The 19,508-nt window shown below is 35.7% G+C and overlaps 1 protein-coding gene across 4 annotated transcripts in view; it reads left to right on the forward strand.

The window, feature by feature from the left end:
• SHC4 (SHC adaptor protein 4) overlaps nucleotides 1-19,508 on the forward strand; it is a 198,649-nt gene that overhangs the window by 109,067 nt on the left and 70,074 nt on the right. For all 4 annotated transcript variants that reach the window (XM_074234728.1, XM_074234731.1, XM_074234729.1 and 1 more), the window contains exons 4-5: nucleotides 9,670-9,733; nucleotides 13,426-13,545. In XM_074234728.1, the coding sequence (XP_074090829.1) occupies nucleotides 9,670-9,733; nucleotides 13,426-13,545 (184 nt within the window). The remainder of the gene's footprint in view (nucleotides 1-9,669; nucleotides 9,734-13,425; nucleotides 13,546-19,508) is intronic.

Here is a 19,508-nt window from a genome sequence, read left to right on the forward strand (position 1 = left end):
CAGCTCTCCAGAAAAATTAAACAAACCAACCTGTTCCTATGTTACATTTTTAACTTTTGTATGAGAATACACAACTTTCTTAAGTCTAGAATTCAGTAACAATAACGAAATAAATAAAGCTCTCATTTGCAGCATTTGTTGTTTTCCAAAGTGTAAATGCTCACTTTGATAGTTTAACAATCAAGCTCTAATGAGAAGCAATTGTATGTAGTTGGCTCCAATACCTTTGTGTGAGCTATTAGTGCCCTGATTGGGGAGATAGGGGGAACTGAGGCTAAGGAGGAAGAATAAAGCTGCAGTTTGGAGACTGGTGAGATATTTTATCTGAAGTCTCTTAGAACTCTGTGATTCTTAATAGGTTAAGACCTGCAGTCACTCTTATATCACACTAATTATTAGTTACCTAATGTCCCCACTCTGATGATGGGAGGTTTAATTGATACAGTTCTGAAAAACAATGCTAAACTAGATCTAATATCATTCCATTGTCACCACTAATATACATTAGTTATGAGTGTGTGTCTTAGATAGTTGTGAAGGCAGTGAGGATTAACACAATTCAGACTGACTGCAAAACTGGAAACTCCCACCAACAAACATACCAAAGGAAAAAAAAATCCAAGGCCAGACCCTATGCAATATAGACTTTCCTAGTCTCTCTCCTACACAAAAAATGATACCACTACCACCATCCCCTATTCATAAACAATTATAAGACGTGGTGGAACCTTATGGAACTGTAATTTACTACTTATCAGAATTCTACAGAGGTCTGAAGGCAATGGTTAGAGTACTGGACCTTGAATCAGGAAGGTGAGTTGAAATTTGGTTTTAGAAACTTACTAGCTTTGTGACCTTGCTCAAATAATTTTCTTCAACTTTAAAACAGAGATTATGATAGTGCACATGGTTTCTCACAGAGTTGTTGTGATTAAATGGGGGAACAGAATAGATGCTTAATAAATGGTTGTTTTATCATCTCCTTACTATCCTCCCTGTCAATCCAAAAAGAACTACTATAAATAGTTTTTGTACATATAGATATTTTCATTCTTTTTTTTTAAAATCTCTTAGGATACAGATCTGGTAGTAATATTGTTGGATGAAAATGTATGCACAGTTTTATGCTTTTTGCCTATGGGCATAGTTCCAAAATGCTCTCCTGTATGTTTGGATAAGTTCACAACGAGCAATATATTAGTGTCCCTACATTTCCACACCCCCTCCAAAATTTATTGTTTTCCTTTTCGATCATATTACCCAATCTGTTAGGCTTGAGGTTATATCTCAGAATTGTTTTATTTTATATTTCTTTAATCACTAGTGACTTAGAGCATTTTTAATAAGACCCACAGATAACTTTGATTTCTTTTTCTAAAAACTGTCTATTCATATCCTTTGACCATTTGTCATTTTGGAAATGATTTGTATTCTTATAAATTTGGTTCAGTTCTTTCTATATTTGAGAAATGAGACCAATAACAAAGAAACTTGCTATAAATTTTCCCCATTTTTTTTTGGCTTTCCTTGACTGCATTGGTTTTGTTTGTAAAAAAGCCTTTTAAATGTAATTAGATAATTCATTTTACATCCCATAATACTCTCTATCTCTTGGTTGGTTATATATTCCTCTCTTATGATTTTTTTATTTGACTATTTCTTGCTACCCTAATTTGCATATGATATGACCTTTTATGTCTAAATCATGCAACTTTCTCTGCTGTTTTATGGGTAAATTTATCTCATTCACAGTTATGATTACTGTTTGTTTCCCTTCATTCTGCTTTCCCCCCCCACTTATCATTCTCATTCTGTCTCTCCTTTCACCCTGTTCTTCCTCAAAAATATTTTGCTTCTGACCATCACCTCCCCCATTCTGCTCTCTCTTCTATCCACTTCCCCCCTTTTTATTCTTTTTACTTGTTTACTTCCCTGTAGACTAAGATAGATTTCTATATCCATTTGAGTATGTATGTTATTCCTTCTTTGATCCAATTCTTATGAGAGTAGAATTCAAGTGTTATCCATACTTCCACCCTTCATATTCTCCTCCACTACTCTAAAAGCTGTTTCATGCCTCTTTTACATGACACAATTTATCCCATCCTACTTCTCTCTTCCTCCTTATTCCATTGTATTCTTCTTATCCTTTAATTTTATCATCCCATCATAGTCAATTCCCATCTGTGTTATGTATAATCCTTCTAATAAAGTTTTAGGAGTTACAAGTATAATTTTCCCACAATTCTTGATTGTAATCCTGGATCCTTTGCCTTATGGAATATCATATTCTTAGTCCTCCACTTCTTTAATATGGAAGCTGCTAAATGTTGAGTTATCCTGATTGTAGCTCCATGATATTAGATTTGTTTCTTTCTGATTATTTGCAGTATTTTCTTCTTAATTTAAGTGTTGTGGAATTTAGCTATATTTCTGAGTTTTCATTTGAGGATCTCTTTCAGAAGGTGATCAGTAGATTCTTCCCATTTCTATTTTACCTTGTGGTTCTAGGATGTTAGAGCAGTTTTCCTTAATAATTTCCTATAATCTCAGGGGCAGCTAGTTGGCGCAGTGGATAGAGCACTGGCCCTGGAGTCAGGAGTCCCTGAGTTCAAATACAACCTCAGACACTTAATAATTACCTAGCTTTGTGGCCTTGGGCAAGCCACTTAACCCCATTGCCTTGCAAAAACTAAAAAAAGAAATTCTTATAGTCTGATATCTAGGCTCATTTTTAAAAATTATTTATTTTTAAATTTATTTAAGGCAATGGGGTTAAGTGACTTGCCTAAGGTCACACAGCTAGGCAATTATTAAGTGTCCGAGACCAAATTTGAACTCAGGTATTCCTGACTCCAGGGCCGGTATTCTATCCACTGTGCCACCTAGCTGCCCCCTTGGGCTCATTTTTTTTATTATGGCTTTCAAGTAGTCTATTAATTCTTAAATGATCGCTCCTTGTTCTATTTACCAGGTCAGTTGTTGTTCCAAGGAGATATTTCACATTTTTCTATTTTTAAAATTCTTTTGATCTGTTTGATTGTTTTTTGAGTTCATTAATTTTGAGTTCATTAATTTTCACTTGTCCAATTCTAATTTTTAAGGAGTTATTTTTTTTAAGTGAACTTTTGCATTTCTTTTTCCATCTGGGTAATTCTACTTTTAAGGAATTCTTCTCTTCCGTGGATTTTTATGCCCCTTTTCTCATTTGGCCTATTCTACTTTTTAAGGTGTTATTTTTTTTCAGTATTTTTTGTGCCTCCTTTACTACTCCATTGATTCTTTTTTTCATGATTTTCTTGAATCACTCTCATTGCTTTTTTACATTCCCCCCCCAACTCTTATTTCAATTTTAAAAATCCTTTTTGAGTTCTTCTAGAAGTTTTTTTGGGGGTGGGGGTGGGAGAAGGGACCAGGGGCTAAGGCTAATTCACATTTTTCTTTGAGGCTTTACATGTGGCCATTTTGACATTGTCTTCTTCTGAATTTATATTTTTGATTTCTCTGTCACCATTATAATTTTTTTTATCAGGTTCTTTTTTTGCTGTTGTCTGCTCTTTTTCCAATCTATTTCTTGATTTTTAACTTTATCTTAAAGTTACTTTCAGCTCCTGGGGGAAGTGGGGTTCTTGCCAAACTTCAGTATTTTCATGGTTCTCTTTTCAGAGCTAGTTGGCGGGGAGGGGGGCTTAAAGTTCTCAATTCATCCAAGATAGTATGTTCCCAGGAGTTGTGGTCACTGCTCTCTTAAACTGTGTTCAGGTCTGTGAGCCCTCTTTTCTGCCCTGGAACTCTGACCAGATTTACCACTCTTGCTTATGCTTTTCTTCTGCCTGTGTCAGTGACCTAAACTGTGTTTGTACAATGTAATCTTGTTCCCAGTACTAGAAAAGGGTTCCTTGTATTCTTAGTCTGACCATTTGTCTGACCCCCTCACTATCTATGGGCTGTGAGCTCCAGAGTCACCACCCCCAGGGTCTGCTGTTGGCTTGCTGGGGTACAGGGCTTGTGCTGGACTGTGCTCCATTCCCACCCTAGAGAAACTTTTCCTGCTGGCCTCCTAGGTTATCTTGGGATGGAAAATTGTTTCACCCTATCCTTTTTTGGTTCTGCTGCTTCTGAATTTGTTTTGTGGCATCATTTTAACTTTATTTGGAAAGGAATTGGGGAGAGCTCAGATGAATCCCTAACTTTATATGGTCATCTTTCCCCACCCCACTGCTCTAAAATTTTAAAATAGCCCATTGTAATGTATGGAATCACAAACTTGGAACATACCTTCATGGTCACCAGCTATTTAAATAAAGCACAAATTTTCTTTACAATATTCTCAACCAATTTTCTTCCAGTTTCTGAGCACTTCCAATGATGGGAGTTCACTATGGGATGGGACAGCCCATTCCATTTAGTCAAGTCAATAAGCATAAAAGCTTATTATGCCCTAAGCATTGGGGAGACAAAGAAAGGCAAATGACAACCCCTGCTCTTATGGAGCTCATATTTTAATGAGAGGCACGATATGTAACCAACTATGAATTAACTAATTAACTACATAAATTATATATATATATATATGTATATATATAATACATTAGAGATAAGCAGGAGAGGCAAGGCACTGGCATTAAGGAGGATAAGAAAAGTCATCTTATAGAACATGGAATTTTAGTTGGGACCTGAAGGAAATAAGGCTTTGAGGAGGGATGTCATTTCTGGAATGGAAAACATCCAGTGAAAACACTCAGAGTTAAGAAATGGAGTGTCTTGGGGGGGAGGAAAAGGAAGCCAGTGTCACTAGATCTTAGAGTAAGTGAAGGAGAATAAGATGTTAGAAGACTGGAAAAGTAGAAGAAATGGGTATCAAGTTACAAAGGGATTTACAAGTAAAGGATGATCTATTTGATCCTGGAGATGATAGGAAGCCAATGAAGTTCACTGAATGAGGGATGTAAAATTGATATAGTCAGATCTGCTTTAGGAAGACTACTTTGACAACTGAGTAGAGGATGGACTGAATTAGGGTGACAGAAGATAGGGAGACAATCAGCAGATTATTGCAGCAGTTCAGAATTAAAGTGATAAAGGCCAGCAAAAATTGACAACAGTATTAAAGGAAAGAAGAAAGTATATATGAGAGATGTATACTTTGCAACTAATTATGTGTGATGGTGAGAGACAGAGAATGAGGAATCAAGTAATTTTAATCTTTTATAATTTTTTTTGCTTTTCCAATTTTTAAAATATTTTAGCTTGCAATTTCTGTCAATGCCAATGCACAAAAGGCAATTACATAATGTAATTGTATCAATTATTATAGCTCAAACTTTTAAAAAATGGTTTCTTTGGTGCCTTTAGTTGAAAGATTTATAATTACAGGAGTTCTATTATTTGCATAATTATGAGGTATTTAAATATTAGGATTAGAAATAACAATTTACATTTAAATGACTATATAATGAAAGAACCCAAGTGCCCTCTTAATTTTCACAGAATTAACTTCTGATGCCACTAAAGGGATGCAGATGGGGTGGAATTCTTATGTTGTAGCAGTGACCTAGGAATCACAGCCCAATTGATAGACAACACAACATAGTGGAAAGAACACTAATTCTGGAGTCAGAGGGTCTATATTCAAATCCCACCTCTGATACTTATGATCTGTATAACCTTGGGAAAGTCCTTTAGGTCTAGGTCCTTCACTAGATGAACTCTGATTCCCCTTCCTATTCAGCCTTCCATTTCTATAGCCTGGATGCAATAAATTCTCCAAATTTCTGTTTCATATTTATTATATCTCCTCTTTGAACTCTCAAATCATACTGTATCACATTGGCAAAATTTTAAAATATAAAATCAACTTTACTATTGTGCAAAAAATATTTCTATTCTCCACACAGTTTGTCAGAAGAGATAATATAAACCTTCTGCTTAATCACATAGTCACTTGATACAATGTAATATAATAATCTGCATCTTTCATTTTTTTAATTGACTAATTAACTGTTAATCCTAGTCCCAATTTAATTACATATTTTTTGCTTTGATTCCAGGTACATTTGGTTCCAAATTCCAGGTGAAAAACACATTCTCTGTTTTCTCCTAATACCCCTCCTCCCCCAATACACATCTAATACTTTATATGAATTAACCATCCAGTCACCATTCAATAGAGTTCCTTTTTAGGGTCCTATATCTCTATATCAGTTCTTATGACAGGGGTGAGAAGGCTGCTGAGGAATGGTGGAAAAGTTGGAAAGTCAGGAGACAAACTTGGAGAGAAGAAAACAATCATACATACAAGAGATCTTTCCTGATCCCATCCCACTCCACTAAGTGTTAGCATTTCCATCCTTTCTTAATGATATTCTCATATTTACTTTATACATATATATATATACATATATATAGATATGTACACATTTATCTTTATATACATACATACATAATACATACACCTCTGCATTTATGTTGTTGCTCCCTGGTAGAACATAAACTCATTGAAAGAAGGAATTATTTCACTTTTGTCTCTGAATCATCATCATCTAACCATTTTTGCCTTTTCTAAGTATTTCATAAATGTCTGTTGAGTCATTTTTTCCCAGGATCTGGGACCATGTATTGTACACAGTTGATACTTTATGTTGTTGAAACTGAAATAGAATCAAATATGTCCGGTGTTTTTTCTGGAATCCAAATTTTAGAAGGAATCTCAAATTCATCTATTCCAATATATTAGAGATAAGCAGGAGAGGGAAGGCATTGGCATTAAGGAGGATAAGAATAAAACATCGGGGTGGCTAGGTGGCACAGTGGAGAGAGCACTGGCCCTGGAGTCAGGAGTACCTGAGTTCAAATCCAGACTCATACACTTAATAATTACCTAGCTGTGTGGCCTTGGGCAAGCCACTTAACCCCATTGCCTTGCAAAAAAAAAAAAACCCAAACATCTTGTAGAATGTGGAATTTTATTTGGGACTTGAAGGAAATAAGAGAAACTAAAAGGCAGTGAGGAGGGATGCACCTGGACAAGAACTTTCCCAACAATGTTCTTGACAAACGACTATTCATCCTCTCTGTGAATGCCTTCAACACCTATTACTTGAAGTAACTGATTCCTTTTTTGGATAACTTTAGCCACTCTAAAGTTTTTCCCCCCCTACATAAAACCCAGATTGTCCTCTCTGCAATCATATTTGCTCATTCTTTCAACACTTTGACTTCATTGATGGCAGCCACATTCTACCTAATGGTCACTTCACTGCCTTTCTATCTTCTGGTTAACCATTTTTATTCTAGTCTATCTAGTCTAAAGATCATTTTCTTTAAATAAAAAAGGTGAAGCAATATTAGACTTCAGTGGTAAATATTAGAGATTAAGATGACTGATCTAATCAGAAAATGCAAATTTTGATTAATTTTTTAAAAATAATTTTTCATGTGAGATATGATAATATAATAGGTCAATGCTGCTTTCAGGCCTGCAAAAGGATCCATTTGGGTTCATATCTAACTAAATTGATGCTCAGAACTTGCATTCTTTCTGAATTTCTCCTTCATGGCCGTTTTTAGTCATATGATCTCACATTGTAGTTATGAAAAATGGATGAATTACTTATAATGAAAACATAGAATCAAATCAGGAAGATATATTAGCAAGAACTACTTTCAGTATCCATGGACCAAACCCAACCACTTCTCAGGACCCCAGGATAGACATTAGTCTCAGTCCTGCATAGATGATATCCATTTGATACCTACTCTGAGGGAACAGGATATGGAAGTTTGACTGATGATTCTGAAAGGGGCTGCTTCTTGATAAGGTCACTGCTGATGCTCTCAGAATCTTTAGGAAGTTACTCATCATAATAATTCTAAAGTTCTAGGAGATCTGCTACTTCTGATTCCATATCAAAAAGGATGAACTCTCATCAGGATGGGTAAAACACAACCGCATTGAATCCATAGTCTAGCATTGCAGGGAGGAAAAGAGAAAAGTATAATTTGTACAAACCAAAAAGTGATTTTTTTGCCTTACTAAAGTAAAAAAAAATAACTTGCATTTATAGAGCAAAGGTTTGCCAGATACTGTGTTAAGAACTTTAAAAATATTATCTCATTTGATCCTTACAAGTATTATCTCATTTGAACAACACCTGTTGTTGGTACTTAACAAAATGTCAGGTATATAGGGAACACTTCTTTGGTGTGGCCCCCAGCTTGCTGTATTCATTTTTCACATCCTCTTCCTGCTCATTCCAGAACCCTATGAATAGACAACTTCAATTTACTAATCCCATTCAACATCTTCTTGTTTAACCCTTTCTCAACCAAGGAATAGAATTCTATAAGATAGAGAGCTTTGCATATCATTTTGAAAAATCCCAAGAAAATACCACTCCCCTTAAGATGATGATAAATCAGGGAATCCTGTTTCTATGATTACTCCTTTCCTTCATTTCCTTCTCTGACATTTTGATTTTCTAAAGATCATAGTGTCTTATGTTTAGAGCAGAAAGAACTGTTGGAGACCATGTATTCTATCTCCTTTCTTTATTTTACGGAAGAAAAAACGACGGTTTACAATAGTGAAGTGACTTGCCCAAGATCACTCAGGAAGGCCATGGCAGTCAGGATTTGAACTCTGGTGCTCTGCCGATAAATCCAGTGTTCTTTCTGCTTTATGATGCTATTTTCTAGTACTCTTTTAAAAGCTCTTATCAGAGGTATCCTTAGGCAGTCTGTATAAGTTTTCCTGGCCCCAAAGCCTGAAGGATGCATGGTAGATTTCTAGAGTGGCTCCCCTTGCAGTAGAATCACAATTTTACATTGGTGGGCAAAATTTTTGGAGGGGCATTTTCAAACCAGAGATCATCCAGAGAAAAGCAACCATGATGCAATAGGGCTCAACACTATAGCATATAGGGTTGGTTCAAAGAAATAGAAAGACTCTTCTTAGAGAAAGAAGAAAAAGGAAATAATCATTTATTAAGCTTTTGCTATGTACCAATCAGTGAGTGCTAAATGCTTCAGAAATCATCTCATTTGAGCCTACAACTCCCCCCCCCCTTGAGGTAAGTTCTGTTATTATCCTCATTTTACAAATGAGGAAACTGAGGTAGAGAGGTTAAGTGATTTGCCCAGGGTCACACAGTCAATAATTGTCTGAGAGTGGATTTGAACTCAGGTCTTCCTTCTTCCAGACCTACCTGCCTAGATAAGAAAAGTCTTCTTCTGGGGTGGGGGGGAGGAAAGGGGTGAATGTTGATCACAATTTTCAAATATTCAAATAGTCATCATGTGGATGAGGCATTAATTTTATTTTTACTTAGACTTAGAGAGAACAACTAGGACCAGTGGGTGGGAGTCACAGGGAGGTAGATTTCAGCTCAACATATGAAAACACTTCTTAATCAACAGACATAATGAGCTACCTTGACAGTTGAGAGGAAGGGGAATAGTGACTTTGTATCACTAAAGACCTTCAGGTAAAAATTGAGTAACTAATTTGTGGAGATATTATAGAAGGAATTCATGTTGGAGAAAGGTTTGGTGGTCTCTGAAGACCATTTCACCGCTAGAATTTTTGTGCTTTTATCTATGCTTATACTTGGTGATTGTATAAAAGATAGAGGGTCACAAATTTCATAACTTTTGGTTTTCAATCTTTAGGGAAGCAATAAGTCGTCTGTGTGAAGCTGTTCCAGGGGAAAATGGACCCGTTAAAAGACGTAAGGTAAATAATAATTTGGTTTTCTTTATGATGTTTCCATGACTATTGGGTTAATGACCCCAAAAGAATATTCAGTTCAATCTATCATTTATCACAAAAGACCCTTAACTATAGCATCATGTTGTGTCATTTACCTCTCTCACTCTCTTTCTCTCTCCTTTCTGTCTTGTATCCCTCCCTTTCTCTTTCCTTCCTTCCCTCCCTTCCTCTCTCCATTTATATGTATGTGTATATAATTTATACATACCTATTTATGTGTGTGTGTTGTGTATGTGTATATGTATGTGTATAATCTCCCCAAAGGAATTTATTCTACCTTAATACCCAGAACAAGCCTTATTTGGACAGAATAAAAGATTAGTGATTTGCATAAGAGCCCCAGTGAAATTGAAATTCCTATTATTCTTTTTGGTTTAGGGGATTTCTCATTCTCTTGGAAAGTACCTTCTGCTACTTGAGTCTAACCCATAAAATCCATAAATACTTTAATACAAAGCAAGTTGTCAGAGATCAGTAAGACAGATACCCTTCTCACTCTTACCTAGAACTTACCCTAGGGGTGAAACAGGTAAGTAAAAAGAGAAGTTGTGACAATCGGATTTTGAGAATGGCGCAATAGAAGTAGCACTGGAGTCACATCTGGGTTCGAATCCCAGCTTAGTCATTATTTCTTATGTGATTTTGGTGAGTCATTTCACTCTCTGGGTTTCCATTTCTTCCTTTGTAAAATGAGGGTTGGACTAGATGACCTCTCCACTCTTCTCCTATGAGTCTATGATGCTGTGACTCACCACTACCAGCTTCTTTGGTGTGGCCCCCAGCTTGCTGGATTCATTTTTCACATCCTCTTCCTGTTCATTCCAGGCCCCCATGAATAGGCAACTTCAATTTACTGATCCCATTCAACAGTCTCCTTGTTTAACCCTTTCTCAACCAAGGAATAGAATTCTATAAAATAGAGAGCTTTGCATATGATTTTTTTAAATCCTAAGAAAATACTACTCCCCTCAAGAAAAACAACACTGTCTACTCTTTCCATCAAAAGGGAAACAGGTAGGAATATAAAAAAAAAGTATGATGGTCTTTTTTCCCCTGAAATATTGTCTTTCCTCTGAGGAAAGGGACTAAACTCTAAAAGTAAATGTGAACATGTTTCTCTCCCTCTCCTCCTTCTAAGTATACATTCTATTTAACATATAGTCAGGGTCAAGATTTACCAGACATTGATTTTGATGCTATATAATTTGTAGTTTTGTAGTTGCTCAATAGTCAAAAAAAGTTTATGGTCCACTGGGTGGCATCATAGTGCAGGGGAAAGAATATAGGGTTAGGCTACAGGAGACCCAAACTATAGACCTATTCTTTTATTAATGATTTGATTTAGAAACATAGAAGTTTAAAATTGACAGGCCTTAGGGCTCAAAACCTCAAAACCTCAAACACACACCCTTCACTTTTATAGATGAAGAAACAAAATGAATCATAAAAGGTAAAGAGAATTGCAGAGACTGTAAAGACAGGAAGCTGACAGGACCAGGCCTAGCAGCTTCTTCTTCTGAATTCCCAATCAGAAATTCAATGGAGCTAATCACATATCCTTCCCTTTGCATCAGTTTCCTTCTTGGTGAAATAGAAATAATAAATAATAAATCTCCCCTCTTCTCCCTAAAGTAAGGGCAGGCCTAGTGCAAAATTGTTTAGTTTTCTAAGCTTGTCCTATCTCTTATTTTAACATACTCTCTTTCCCTGCTTCAGTGGCTCTTCTTCCCATATGTTTTAAGATGCCCATTGTCTCCAGATCCTACCCCTTTCCCACTTCTAAAACTCACTGCAAGCAGATGCTCTGATGCCAGTCATTTATAGTTTTCCATGAATGACTGTATTTAAATGACTTAACATGAATTTGTATTTTTAAACTCTAGGTATAATTAGGCAAAAAATGTTAAAAAAAAAAATAAACTTAAGGCATCAATGGAGAGGCATAGAAGATATCTTGAGGGCTGAGGGAAATTTATAGTAGTTCATTCTGTCTACATGGCCAGCCTCATCTATGTCTCAAGGTCATTGTGAGAAACTCAATATAATATATATATATATATATATATATATATATATATATATATTTGAAAATGCTTTTAAAATTACAAAGCACCAAATAAATGTAAGCTATTGCTCATTATTATTGTTATATAAATTATGTTTTAAAAACTAACAGCAAAAGAACACTGTAGAAGTTCAGATGATTGATTTGCATATTGTGAAATAATCAACATTGACATTAAGTCTGTCTTTTCTGTGTATTAATAGCCTGTCTTGCGTAGGGCCATATGGTATATAGAGAGGAAAGGAGATGGACCAAGAATTGTTTATGTTGTTTTCTGTGCAAAACAGACTGCTATCTGGGATGAACATAGTAGAATGTATTCATTCATTACCATTATTTACAATATGCTTCAGAATGTGCTTAGTAATAAAAATAAAATATGAGTTCTAATAATGGATGGCAACCTGTGCAGAGTGGTTCAGCACTTTTCTGTAAAGTCAAAGCATGATCAATCATAAAACTTTACTTCATCTTGCCTCTGTCCTTTTTTCGACCCTCATCAGAGTTTTCTCCCCCATCCTTCCCTTTCCCTTAAAATAAACTCTTAAATATTCAATGCCGCCATGCTATCTAGCACCTTCTGCTTTCACTACAGAGATGCTCACAAGCCTACATTCCCTGGACTGTGTCCCATGCTGAGACTGCCCACTTACCTGGATATGTCTCATCCCTCCAAGACTCTGATTTTAGCACATTTTAGCTGATCTGATAAACCCATCCTAGCTAATGTGTTAATGGATGCTAAAGTGTTAATACTTAAGCATTTTAACAGGGACCTTCTGGAAACAATGTCTTAACTCATAGAAGTGATTAATGGTAGATTTTTAAGGGGGGATGGAGATTTTTGGAGGGAAAGGGTTGGGTAAGGGCACCCTTCCAATCACATCACATAGATAGGAGTCTATCCTACTATCCCAGGCTGGGCCTTGAGCCAAAGTACTGGAGGGCAAGGGATATCAATGAAACTTTTTTTTTTTATGGAAGGAGAAGAGTGAATTAGTTGCTGTGTATTCATCCATGAGCTGGGTCAGTGTGCTTGATATGCAGAAATTTTAAGTTAATGGGTCCCAAGAAATACTGGGGGAGGCATAGAAAATTTAGAAAGAAATTATTTTCTCACCATTTCTTTCCACCAATATCACTGACTGATTGAGCTGTCGATGCAACCAGAAACAACTCTAAAAAGTTTTTAAGCATGCACTGGCTAAATTGATGCCAGACAAGAGTTCAACCAATAGGCTAGTGTCCATTATTTCTTTCCTAGTTCTATGATTCAGCTCAAGGAGGTCCCCTGCTGGTCTAGAAATGCCAGCACAAAAGCATAAGCATCAAAAAAGCCTTATATTGGTACTTGAAATATCTTTTTCCCTCCTTGTATATAACTGAGTTGGGAAAGTGGATGGATTTAGGAACTTTCATCTTGAGTCTATGTTCCCAAATGAGATAGTGGCTCCAGTGTGGTCAGAGCTCTACATGGATTGTGAAATAATTCGGTTTATTTAAAATAGAGAACAGGCTTCTAGGACACATTTATTATCTCATTAGACAACAAAATCTGCACTTAACAACATTTTTTTCTTTCTTTTTAAAGGCTCCAGTTAAGTTTTTATCTTCTGTACTTGGAAGAAGTAACCTTCAGTTTTCTGGAATTAATATAAAACTGACCATTTCAACATGTAGCCTTACTTTGGTGAACATTGATACCCAGCAGGTAAGATCCTGGAGATAATTTTATTTGAAGTTATAATTTAAGATACTAATAATTCATTTTAAAAATATTCATATGTCTCTATCCATCCATCCATCCATCCATCCATCCATTTATTCATTTATTCAAAATTCATTAAGCATTTTTTAAGTTCCTGACATGCTTCAGGCCCTATGTTAGGTACAAGGAATACTCAGACACAAAACAAAATTATTCCTGCCCTCAAGGAAATTATATTCTATTGGTTTTTTTTTTCCTAGAGGTAATGTGGCAAATAGAATTTAGAGAGGAATGATAAGAGGGAGACAGTCAAATAAACACATATAATTATGACATATTTTAGAACACTGATCAGTTATAATGTAGGGGATTCTTAGTGTGAAAATTTTCTCCTCTAATGACTAATGATTTAGTAGATAAATTCTAAGGGAAACAGAGATTAAGTGACTTGCCCAGGGTCAAATGCCTATTTAGTATGAGAAGTGGAATTTGGATTCTTGTCTTACTGACTCCATGTACAGTTATCCCTTCCACACCATCACTTTCCCCATTGAGCTTCCAATACATCATGAGTTGGCATAAGAAATTAAATAAAAATGTTTTTGGAATTTTGCCGAAGCAGAAGAAAACACATGTAGGCCAAGAGATGACACAGAAAAAGTTTAGAAACTCAGAAATGCATAAAATATGTGTATAGTATTATATAATGTTAACATATTTTAACTTTTAATGTCATAATAATTCAAATTTCTTCTCTAGTATAAAGGGAGGGACAAAAAATTTCATGCAGATTTTCCAGATCATGGTGGAATTGTGTCTTTAATCTCATGAAGTGGAAAGGATAACTGTCCATCATGTTAATTCCACCAGGCTACCTCTTTAACCAGTGATGATAGAAATATTTGTTGTTAGCTATCCTAAAGCATAGAGAGCCTATCTTTTCTCTTGTTTAATATAGATCATGAATCCTATACATGTGAGTGCAAGGGGTATTTATCCTTTAACAATATCAATGATGATGATGATGATGATGATGATGATGATGATGATGTTTCAGAGAGGAAGAACAATATTCCATTGTTCACTTTGCAGGAACTTATTTTAGTAGGGAAACTGAAGACTGTCTTACTCACCAGAGATATGACTTTTGGTCCAGAAATCATGCTTTGAAAAGGTCACATTCATTTGCAATCCCTAAACCTGACGGCTAGACTTTTTAAGGTATAAATATGGATATTTATTAGAATTTTTCAAACCACTGCCCTCTTCTCATTAATAGCAATGCTCTCTGTCACCTTTTGTCAAGGTTAAAGAACTGTAAAATGAAACAGAATGTGTGAGGAATTTTATTTAATTTGTAATTAAAAGTATTTATTTAATTTAACTTTCTGCTCAACTGAAAATTAAGCATCAAATCTTTTTTTCTTTTAGACCCTATTGTTGAAAAGTTTTCTAAAATGTTAACATAATTCCCTGATTTTATATTTATTCATTCAACAAATATTCATTGAGTACATATTACATAGTGATTGAGACCAAGGAAAAGAGAGAAAAGAGTAAGCTGCAAATGATGATCTGAAAGGGATTTTTAACCTGGAGTCTGCAAACTTCTTTTTTAAATATATATATGTGTGTGTCTGTGTGTGTGTGTGTGTGTGTGTGTGTGTGTGTGTGTGAACTGTATTTCAATTTAATTGGTTTCTTTTGAATTTAATCAATCAGCTGATAAATATTTATTTACCACATTTATTATAAGCCAGACTGTATGCAAAGCAATGGGGTGCAAAAGACAAAAACCAAAACAAAACCAAAAAAGAAAACCTCATTCCCTCTTTCTCAAGGAGCTCCTACTGTAATGGGGCAGACAAATACTATCAATTATGTACAAAAAAAAGTATTCAGGAGAAGCTGAGGGAAGGTCCTAAGATCATATAGTAGAAAGATGATGGTAAAACAGAAAGAATGCTGGATTTAGGGTTAGAAGTTTTGATTTGAGCATTGACTCTGCCATCCAACCACATGTGTGACACTGGGCAAGTAACTTCACCTCTTTAGGTCTAACTTTCCTCATTTGTAAAATGAGAGGAATTGTACTATGACCTCTAAGGTCTTGTATGTCCAGCTATACTTCTATGATGGACCTATAATTTCATCAATATTATTAAATTTTATAGAAAAAGGTAATTATCTTTAGACAGGCATTAAGATTAAGGAAGATAGGGGAAGACACAGTAGAAGTTGGGACATTAGGTGAGGCTTGAAGGAAGTCAAGGAAATCAGGAGGCAGATAATATAAGGGAGAGCAATCCTGGCATAGGGATAGGTGCTAAAATTATTTTGTGATCTATATCCAATTGATCCTCATTATTTGTAAATTCTGTATTTTCTAATATGCCTACTCATGGCACTTTCCTCAGCAAAAAGTTTAAGTATCCCAGTGCATACTTTCCCAACTGAGGTTAAACAAGGCTCCCAGTCATAGGACTGGAGTACTGTCTAGTGTTCCTATGCACAAGAAGGTTATCATGTGCCCTATTGAGAAATCCATTTGTTAGATAAGCTTTTTTTTCCTAGCATGAATTATATAGTGCTATTGGCCTTGAATTTGATGCTAATGAATCAACAATATGGTATATTCAGAGTCATTTCAGTCATGTCCAAATCTTCATGACCCTATTTGAGGTTTTCCTGGCAAAGATACTGGAGTGGTTTGCCATTTCCTTCTCCAATTCATTTTACAGATGAGGAAACTGAGGCAAATAAAGTTGAGTGACTTGCCCAGAGTAACATAGCTAGTAAGTACCTGAGGTCATTTAGCTCTCATACAGTAAACAAGTATCTTTTTCATGGTCTTTTTGGTGCCATATTTTTCATGTATTTATGCTGTTTCTTGGTTATTTTATAATACAAAATAACAAAATACCAAGAATATAAGATCCCAATTGTAGGGCTGGAGTACTGTCCAGTGTTCCTATGCACAAGAAGGTTATGATGTGTTTTACTGAGAAAATCCATGTGTTAGATTTAAATTTTTTTTCTGGAATGAATTATATAATGCTGTTGGTCTTGAGCTTGTTGCTAATGAATCAACAACATCCAGAAAAAGGAAGAGAAAAGTGCTAAAGTAAATGCTGCAACCAGAAGCTTACAGAAACCTAATCCTATATTTTCCCTAGGGGAAATGTTTCATAATTTGTTAATTTGTGTTCACAATGACTTTATAAAGTATAACCACTATGAATAATGAGATTCAACTGTATATTATGTTATACATTTAAAGTATTTATTCTGAGAAGGGCTCTTTAGACTTCATCAGACTACCAGAGGCACAGAAAAGATTAAGAACTCCTGGCTTAGGAGTGGCTAGGTGGTGTAGTGAACAGAGCACTGGACCTGGAGTCAGGAGGACCTGAGTTCAAATTTGACCTCAGACACTTAATAATTGCCTAGCTATGTGACCTTGGGTAAGTCACTTAATCCCATTGCCTTAAATAAATAAAAACTTTTTTTTTAAAAAAGAACCCTTAGAGGGGCGGCTAGGTTGCACAGTGGATAGAGCATCAGCCCTGGAGTCAGGAATACCTGAGTTCAAATCTGGCCTCAGACACTTAATAATTACCTAGCTGTGTGGCCTTGGGCAAGCCACTTAACCCCATTGCCTTGCAAAAAACTTTAAAAAAAAAGAACCCTTAGATTAGTAGGCAAGATAAGATATGTCAAGGGAAGGTAGAACTTGATAAATACATTAGAGTTCAAAGTCTGCATAAAACCTTTCTTTTTTTTCCTCATTAAAGATTTTATTTATTTTGAGTTTTACAATTTTTCCCCCAATCTTACTCCCCCCCCCCACCCAGGAAACAACTTGTCAGTCTTTACTTTGTTTCCATATTGTACATTGATCCAAATTGAGTGTGATGAGAGAGAAATCATATCCTTAAGGAAGAAACAAAAAGTATAAGAGATAACAAGATCCAACAATAAGATATCTGGTTTTTTTTTCTAAATTAAAGGGAATAGTCCTTGAACTTTGTTCAAATGCCATGGTTTTTTGTCTGGATACAGATGGTATTCTCCATTGCAGACAGCCCAAAATTGTCCCTGATTGTTGCACTGGTGGAATGAGCAAGTCCATCAAGGTTGATGATCACCCCCATGTTGCTGTTAGGGTGTACAGTGTTTTTCTGGTTCTGCTCATCTTACACAGCACATAGATCCTTTCTTACATTTGCAGAAGAGTTGTTGTTACTATTGAGTCATTTTAGTTGTGTCCAACTCTTCCCAACCCTCTTTTGGGGTTTTCTTGGAAAAGTTACTAATGTGGTTTTCCATTTCCTTCTCCAATTCATTTTACAGATAAGCAAACTGAGACTAATAAGGTTGAGTGATTTGCCCAGGATCACATAGTTAATAAGTGCCTGAGGTCATATTTGAACTCATGAAGATGAGTTTTCTTGATTCCAAGACCAGAGCTCTATCTATTGCATCACCTAATTGGTCAGCAGAAGAATTAGGAATATTTTTTTTAAAAAAATTCATTGAAGGAAATGATATTTAAGGGAGTTTTTGAAGGGTGTGTGTAGAATTTCAACTGAAAGATGATGGGGAGGGGATAAATATGGAAGGCATTATAAATATAGGGAAGAGTTTGGTGAAAATGGTATGTGGCAAGAAAGAGAAAGACTTGACCAAAAAGTGACCAAGAGTCCAATCTGGCATATGGGATACATGAGATGGAATCATGAAAAATATGCTTAAAAAGGTAGGCTGTGGAAAGACAGAATGAATTTATTAATTTTATTTAATTCCTATATTATTTCCTAAATTCATTCATTAGCTGAGGGAAATCAATGGAAGGTTTTTTCTGCAGGACAGTGACAGTGACAATTTACAAAGGTAAACAAGAAGGCATAGAGGAAGAAAAGGCTGGAAAACGTTCAACTCTTTTGGATTCTGTTGAAATAATAAGAGCTGATCTAGGGTGCTGACAGTGGAAATGAATAAGAGGGACTGGATGTGAGCAATAGCATGGAAGCAGTGTCAGCAAGAGTAGAGTATAACATAATTGAATTCTCTTCTGATTTCATTCAGGATATTGTAGTGCCTCAGGATCAACATTATGAATTTCAATTTGTACTATCCAGTTGTAAAGATGCAGAAGGTATAGGATATCAGATTCAGTATCCCCTGGCAAGTGCTTTCAAGGATTAAATTACTGGGGTGGCTAGGTGGTGCAGTGGATAGAACACCAGCCCTGGAATCAGGAGTACCTGACTTCAAATCCAACCTCAGACTCTTAATAATTACCTAGCTGTGTGGCCTTGGGCAAGCCACTTAACCCCATTTCCTTGCAAAAAAAAAAAAAGCAACTTAAGAAAAAAAGAAAAATAATTAAATTACTAATATCAGATTGTTTTCTCGTGCTTATTTTTCTCTTCTAAAAGCTGTGTTTGAAAGAAAATTCCAATTAGTTAAAAACTTTAGTTAAAACAATCAGAATTCATTGAGGGAATTAAGTATGGGTGGGAGGAGGGGCATCTAGGCAGTGGATAAAACACTGGCCCTGGAGTCAGGAGTACCTGGGTTCAAATCCGGTCTCAGACACTTAATAATAATTACCTAGCTGTGTGGCCTTGGGCAAGCCACTTAACTCCATTTGCCTTGCAAAAACCTAAAAAAAAAAATAATGGGTGGGAGGAACATAACGTCTGTCTTAAAATATCTAAAGATCTGTCTATAGAAGAGAAATTAGATTTGTAAGAGAATAAGGAACAATGGGACAAAGTTATAGAAGGGCAAGTTATAAGCTTGATATTAGGGAAAAGTCTTTTTAAAAATTAGAGCTTTTTGAGAGTATATGGGCTGTGTCTAGAAATAGTGAAATCCTCCTCCTCATGAGAGGTGCTCAAGTGAAAGCTAGATGACAATTCACTCATTGGAGTTATCCTAGTGGGGATTCTAGGTCAGGT

This window comes from Macrotis lagotis, chromosome 4 (genome assembly GCF_037893015.1).
Source record: "Macrotis lagotis isolate mMagLag1 chromosome 4, bilby.v1.9.chrom.fasta, whole genome shotgun sequence".
Lineage (NCBI taxonomy): Eukaryota > Metazoa > Chordata > Mammalia > Peramelemorphia > Peramelidae > Macrotis > Macrotis lagotis.